The 7,558-nt window shown below is 45.9% G+C and overlaps 1 protein-coding gene across 3 annotated transcripts in view; it reads left to right on the top strand.

Moving 5' to 3' along the window:
- The first annotated feature begins 796 nt into the window (after window positions 1-796).
- The window catches only part of Rad54l (RAD54 like), a 32,216-nt gene continuing 25,454 nt past the window's right edge, over window positions 797-7,558 (top strand). For 2 of the 3 annotated variants that reach the window (XM_052177053.1, XM_052177055.1), the window contains exons 1-4: window positions 797-1,013; window positions 1,182-1,441; window positions 1,520-1,606; window positions 5,303-5,422. In XM_052177053.1, the coding sequence (XP_052033013.1) occupies window positions 1,439-1,441; window positions 1,520-1,606; window positions 5,303-5,422 (210 nt within the window). In that variant the 5' untranslated portion in view covers window positions 797-1,013; window positions 1,182-1,438. Of the gene's footprint in view, window positions 1,014-1,181; window positions 1,442-1,519; window positions 1,607-5,302; window positions 5,423-7,558 lie in introns of those variants that run through there. The other variant, XM_052177054.1, reaches the window with a different exon arrangement.

Here is a 7,558-nt window from a genome sequence, read left to right as displayed (position 1 = left end):
TGAACACTTTTTTTTTCCGTCCGTGGAGACAGGGTCTTTCTACAGAGCTCTCGCTGTCCTGGAACTTACTATGTAGACCAGGCTAGCCTTACAGAGATCTGCTTACCTATGCCTAATGAGCACTAGGATTAAAGGCCTGCGCTGCCAGGAGCGGCTACTTTGCTCCTTTAAATCGCCCCTGAGAATAACCACTCAGGAGAGGTACTATAATATCACTTAGATAAAGGGAAACGGATTTTTAGAGAATAGGGGATTATGTTTGATTCGAAAATCACAGCTCCGCCCCAGGAAAAGACAGCTAGCTTATTTCAAGACATCTCAGACCAATTGGCGCCTGCAGCAACGCCTCCGCTCACCTTTTGACTGGCCACCGGCCTTGCCTGTCTCCAGCTCAGATTTCTGCTCCAGGTGTGACACAGTAAAGATACTCAAGGCTCTAAAGAGCCCGAACCAGATCCCCAGAAATGTGCTGCCTTTTTAAATCTAGTCCAGTAGCGACTCCTCCGCACGTCGTTTCAGTGCAAAACATCTATTTGGTTCACCTGCTTGGGCCAAAGGCAGGAGCCAGGAAGAGGGACGGTCGGCGAGCAAGGATTCCTGCACCTGCCTGTTGCTTCCATTAGGCTAAACCGCGGCTCCTACTGGCCGGTTGAGCGACTAGGCGGAAATCCAAGACCCTTCTCAGCCTCAGCCCTAGGTCCGCCCCTTCCTTTAGGCCGGAGCGTCGAGCGTCAAGTTCACTGAACGCAGCCAATAGGGGAATGTGGCGGCAGAGTGGCGGGAGGTTCGATTGGCACTGCCTGGAGGCTGTTAACGCGCGCTTTGGAAAGAGGAAGGATAAGGGGAAAGATACTGGAGTCGCTCTTTGCCTCTCTTCAGCTTCTAAGATTCTCCTCCTCCGAACCTGGATCTTTTACTGGTCCTTCGGGGGTTCCTGTTTAACTTCCCACAAGGCTTTCCTAAGTCTCTGCTTGTCCTCCCTCAGATTGAGGTTTGATGTCAGTCCAACTCTGGTAAATTCCCATCCCCCTCCTAAGAATTCAGGGGTCTCGCCTTCGTTCTTAAGACTCTACTTCTTTTCGTAGTTAGTGTTACCCTCGGGAGAGCAGCCCAGCTAGGGACCTTATTCCGACTCCACTTTGCCCATCTGCAACTTCAATCTGTCTTCTTTCCCCTTCTAGATTTAGACCCGGCTCCGCCTGGACTTGGCTTTGGTTTTTTTTTCACCTTGAGTAACTTGGGGACGGACATTCCTGATTTGGACCCAAGCCTCATCCCCTGCTTGCGTCCCCCCATTCATACTGACTCTTCAGACGGTATTTTCAGTGGTATAGCAACTTCCTTTTATAGCATCCCCTGGTCCTTCCTGCATTCTCTGTTGCTGAGTGCTTTTAACTTAGCTGATGGGTACTTGACGTCTGATGCTTCTGGGTCCAGGATGGTAAGTGTGACCTTCGCCGACTTAAAGGGCCTGGTTGCAGGATAACTGCAGGAACTCACTTTCTGTTCTCCCTTACAGAGGAGGAGCTTAGCTCCCAGCCAGTTGGCCAGGAGGAAACCAGAAGACAGATCATCTGATGATGAAGACTGGCAGCCTGGGACAGTAGTGAGTGTTTAGGGGAACAGGGGAAATGGTGGAAAAGTATCTTTCATACATTTTGAAGCTTTTTTCTTTTTCTTCTTCTTCTTCTTCTTCTTTTTTTTTTTTTTTTTTTTGGTTTTTCGAGACAGGGTTTCTCTGTGTAGTCCTGACTGTCCTGGAGCTCATTCTGTAGACCAGGCTGGCCTCAAACTCAGAAATCCACCTGCCTCTGCCTCCCAAGTGCTGTGTGTGGTCGGTCATAGGCATGTACCAGCATACCTGGCACTTAAAGTTTCTTGAAACAGGATTTCTCTGTGTAGCCCTGGCTGTTCTGGAATTCTATTTGTAGACCAGGCTAGCCTTGAACTCACAGAGGTTCACTAGCCTCTGCTCCCCAGTACTGAAGTTGAAGGGGTGTGCAACTACTGCCCTGCTTAAGTAAATTTTACTGAAAATTTACAGTGTACTAAGCATTGAAGAAGATTAATAAAATTGTTATCCTTCAGGTAGGTTCACTAGAAATTAATACAGTCTTCAGTTTTCTTGGTGGGAGGAGTATATCGAAACCAAGGAATGGTCATGTTGGATTCTAGTACTGCCAAAAGTGGGTGTGGCGATGTACTTCTATATTCCGTGTGCTTCCCTAACTACATTGTATATTCAGGCCAGCCTGGGATACATGAAACCCTGCATTTTAAAAAAAGTAGGATTTTGGCATGTGAGAACTTTAGAATTTCTCTGATAGCCCCGGCTGCCCCTGAAACTTAGAGACCTGCCTCTGGTTCTCTGGTTTCCTTGTGTATATATCAGGTTAGCCTCAGAATTTAGAGACCTGCCTCTGCCTCTGGTCTCCAAGATCAGAGATTCTTTTACCACCATGCCTGAACAATGTTTGTTTGTTTATTTTTTGTTTTTTTTTTTTTTTTTTTTTTGAGACAGGGATTTTTTTGGTCTATTTTGAGACAGTAATTCTCTTGTGTAGCTCTCTGACTGACTTGGAACTCACTGTGTAGATCAGACAGAGATCCACCTGCCTCTGCCGGTGAGTGGGGGGATTAATAGTGTGTGCCACCATTATCTGTCCTTAGAAGGTACTTCTTGTTAGTGTCTGTATCTGTGTATAGGTCTGTGAAGAGAAGGGTCTGGAAATTGTTTCAGGAGATTCAGATAGCTTGACAAGTTGGTACAAGTGTGCTCTTGCTTGATGGCTTGGTGCCCACTTTTTAAACTTATTTTATAGAGATTATGTATATGCATGGCACTGGGTTTGGGTATCCAACTCCAGTCATTGGCTTGGAGACAAGCATTCACACTGCTTAGCTGTTTCAAAGCACCCTCTTTACCACCGCCTTTTGAGACAGTGTCTCTCATGTAGCGTAGGCTGGCCTCAAACTCATGGGATAGCTAACAGTAATTTCAAATGGTGAGTTTCCACCGTCTTTCACCTTCAGAGCAAACCCTGGCCTGTGGTGGGGCTCACTAGCACTGCTGCTTTGCAGGGAGTTTTTACCAGTGAGGGAGGAACAATGGCTCCCTGTCTCCATTCACAGAAGTCTCAGAGTTGAATTTGGGGCAGCCTTCTGCAGGCAAGTCCCAAATGGAGCTGTGTTTGGATGGTTGCTCCTAAAAGTGTCGGTTTGCGGTTTTTAGTTGGTTGGTTTTTCTTTGTTGTTGTTTTGAGATAGGATCTATTTTAAGAATTATTAATTTTATGTATATGAGTACACCGTAGTTGTCTTCAGACACACCAGAAGAGGGCATCATAGCCCATTACAGATGGTTGTGAGCCACCATGTGGTTGCTGGGAATTGAACTCAGGACCTCTGGAAGAACAGTCAGTGACCTCTGAGCCTTCTCTCCAGCCCCTAGGATCTAATTTTTTATTCCAGGCTGGCCTCTGATCCACTGAGTGCTGGGATTAATGGCATGTACCACCATGGCCAGCAAATTTCAGATTTCTGACTTGGTAGATGAGGCTAGTAAGCATCATATCTTAGAGTTGCTATGATAGTCATATACCATAAGAGATGTTAAGAGTTTAGTGAGGTGCCTGGCAATACTTTTGCTTTTGTTGAAACAGGGTCTTATGTAGCACAGGTTGACCTCAAACTTGTTATGTGGCCAACAATGGATCCTCCTGCCCCCATTGCACAATGCTGCAATTACAGGTGTGTGCCACCATATCTTGTTGGCACAGTTTTTAAAAACTTTTTTAAAAGATTTATTTATTTATGAGTACACTGTAGCTGTCTTCAGACACACAGTAGAGGGCATCAGATCCCATTACAGGTGGTTGTGAGCCACCATGTAGTTGCTGGGAATTGAACTCAGGACCCCTGGAAGAATAGTCAGTGCTTTTAACTGCTGAGCTGTCTCTCCAGCCCTTTTAAAAACTTTTTATTGGCTGGGCGATGGTGGTGCACGCCTTTAATCCCAGCACTTGGGAGGCAGATTTCTGAGTTCGAGGCCAGCCTGGTCTACAGAGTGAGTTCCAGGACAGCCAGGGCTACACAGAGAAACCCTGTCTCAAAAAAAACAAAAACAAAAACAAAAAACAAAACAAAACAAAAACTTTTTATTGATTCTTTGTTTCACATCATGTACCCCATTTCCGCTTCCTGTCCTCTTCCAAAATAAAACACACGAACATAAGAAAGAAAGAAAGAAAGAAAGAAAGAAAGAAAGAAAGAAAAAGCATTTTGTTGTGGAAGCTGTAGTGTGTCACAGTGTGTCCCACAGTGTATCCTTTTGTCTAGACATCTTCACTTGCAAATGAGTCATTGGTCTGGTCTGAGATCTTTGGCATCTGTGACACCATTAATATTAGATCCTCACCGGGATTCCTCCCAGTTATCGTGTTGCCCTGTGTCATGTAGATCCTGCAGCTTTGGAAGAGCAGGACCAACCATTTCATGCATGCCAACCATTTGCAGATGATACAGATTTTGGGGTGGGCCAATTCAGAGCCCTAGATCTGAGTTGGTCAGCCTGACACCTCTCACTTTTCTGCACGACCAGGATGAGCTCTCCAGCACTGTTCTGCCTAGGCCACCTAATGCATCCATCAGCAGGAGGCAGGGTCAGCTCTCCTGATCTCATGCCCTCAGGGCTGGCTCACCTGTGCCTTCACTATCCAGTTGCACTGTGTTGCTCAGGTGAAGGGCACGGCTCACTCTTTCTTACACGTGCTACAGCCAACGACAGGCAGGGACATCGGTTTAGCTCTTCTCATGACCCCAGGATCAGCTCTCTCAGTACTGCAGTTGGTGGGGGAGAGCGTCACCCCTTCACCCATGCCACCTCAGGTCAGAGGAGTGGGCCAGCTCTCCCACTCATCCTTGGAGCTGGCTTACCTGAACCCCTTCGACTAGGGCCAGCTGTACTGTGCTGTCCATGGGAGGGGCAGGGCCTGCTCTCCTGAGTACTGCAGCCATTGAGGGGCAGGGCCAGTTCTCAGATGGCCAGGGGGCAGAAGGCAGCCCCCAGTCCCCAGGGCTGGCACTTTTTCTTTTGTCATGCCCCCAGTACTTGCTTTATATTTACTAGACAAAACTCAACAACTGAGTGATATTGTCAGCTTCCTCAACCTCTCAGAAACCTGGACCCACAGGTGCTCAGCACTACTGCTGCCTCTAATAAGTTCCTTAATGCTGGTTGCCATTAGGGTGGTCTGTGGGGTTGTCCAGGTATTGCAATATAGCTTTTCCATTTCTCTCCTAGACTCCTAAGAAACGAAAGTCCAGTAATGAGACCCAGGTGCAGGAGTGTTTCCTGTCTCCTTTTCGGAAGCCCTTGACACAGCTACTCAACCGACCGCCTTGTCTGGATAGCAGTCAGCATGTAAGTCACAAGTCAGCTGGCCTGGGTTTGTGTGTGTGTGTGTGTGTGTGTGTGTGTGTGCCCAGATCTTTGCCTCAGTAGACTCCTTTGCTGCACTGTGATCACTTGTCCAAAGCTTCTGTGTGATCTGCTGGGAAGTCTGCTTGACTTGAGTTTTCCCTTGTTTATAATAATTGTGTGGGTACCAGGTCTAATGTTGCTCATTTTCCTAAAGAAATGAGAGTCAAGGAGGAAGTTATGGCACTGAGCAGGTACTACATATATCTTTCTGTTTTGTTTGTTTCTTTTTTTTTTTTCTGAGATAGTTTCATGTAGGCCCAGGGTGGCCTTGAACTGTCCAAACTTTCTTTTACACACACACACAGACACACACACACACACACACACACACACACACACACATGTATTTACACACACATGTATTTTGCCTGAATGTATGTCAGTGTGTCATGTGTGTCCCTAGTGCCTACAGAGAGAGGCCAGAAGAGTATCAGATCCCCTGGAATTGGACTTACAGTCATTTGTGATCTGTCCAACATGTGGGTGCTGGGAATTGAAGCCAGGTCCTCTGAAGAACGGCTAGTGGTCCAGTTCGGGCCATGAACTCTTTTTTTTTTTTTTTTTTAAGATTTATTTTTTATATATAATTACATAGTAGCTTTCTTTAGACATTCCAGGAGAGGGCACCAGATCTTGTTTCAGATGGTTGTGAGGTACCATGTGGTTGCTGGGATTTGAACTCAGGACTTTCAAAAGAGCAGTTGGTGCTCTTAATCACTGAGCCATCTCTCTAGCCCCGGGCAATGAACTCTTAATCCTACTTCCTCTACCTCCTGGGTGCTAGATTACTGGTGTGTGCCTACAGGCTCACTCAGTTTTTCATTGTTTAGAAAGTATTAGAATCCTAAACATTTTGTTTCCTCTAGTACTCAACTTATCAATGTATCAGGGTCTTACATAACTTTCTCCTCTTTCTCTTCTTCCTCCTCCTCTTCCTTTTTCTTTTTCCTCCTCCTCCTCCTCCTTCCTTTTTTTTTTTTTTTTTTTTTTTTTTTTTTTTTTAAGGGTAAGGTCTCACAGTAGCCCTGGCTGGTCTGGAACATACATGTGGACCAGGCTGGCACTGAAAAGATTTATAGCCTTTGCCTCCTGAGTGGCGGGATTAAAAGTATGCTGTACCACTCCTGACTTTTATTTTCAATTGTTGCACATATGTTCTTATTTGTGTCCCTCTGTGTATGTATGCATATGTATGGGTATCATCTACATGTGGACTCAGGATAACTTCTGGGAGTCGGTATCTCTCATTTTGCCATGTGAATTCCAGGGATTGAATTTAGGTCGCCAAATTTAGTGGCAAGTGCTGACCAGACCAAGGTTTTCTCATCAGACTTTCTGAGAAATGCTTGGCAGGAGAATGGGAATATATAACTGGGTTTAGCCATTGGTAATTTTGTATGATAGTGAGCGCTGGAAACAGAACCTGGGTCCTCTGTAAGAGCAGCAAGTGCTCCTAACTGCTCAGCCGTCTCTCCAGCACTGACTTTTTGCTTTTTGTGTTGGGTGTTTGCTTGTTTGATTTTTTTCTTTAAAAAACAAAAAAAGTCCTCTTAGGTGATCTTTAATCCTCTGGGGCAGTTGTCATTTATTCAAGTTGTCTCCTGAGTACCTTAAGTGGCTTCATAGTTTAGAGAGAGGTTGAAAATGGCCTAAGTTTGAAGTTAACTTCCAGTGGTTCTGAAAGGTTATCCCAGTAGAAGGAGTAAGAGACTTCAGTCGAGCAGCCTGGAAGAGAGCCTGGCAGCTGACTGAGGTGGCTCCTGGAAGTGTTTGCTGAGGTGGGTCTGTGGCAGGTGGAGGGAGAAGGTGGAGAGCTGTGGAGAGGCTGGGAATGCTGAGCAACTGAGGACTTTTTTTTAAATTTATGTATAGGTTTGTAGTGTGTGGATACTTAAGTGTGCATGTATGCATGTGTGTGTAAACTAGAGTTACAGGCAGCCATGTGCTGCCTGATGTGGGTCTTGAAAATTGAACTCTGCTTTTAACCACTGAGCCATCTCTCCAGCCCTGTGAAGTGCTTTAGAGGGTAGGAGGTACACAGTGGTACAGAAAATCTGTTTGGATGGAAAATGGAGA

This window comes from Apodemus sylvaticus, chromosome 3 (genome assembly GCF_947179515.1).
Source record: "Apodemus sylvaticus chromosome 3, mApoSyl1.1, whole genome shotgun sequence".
Taxonomy (NCBI): Eukaryota; Metazoa; Chordata; class Mammalia; order Rodentia; family Muridae; genus Apodemus; species Apodemus sylvaticus.
Note: the sequence above shows the minus strand (reverse complement) of the source record. Positions and strands in the feature narration are given on the sequence as shown.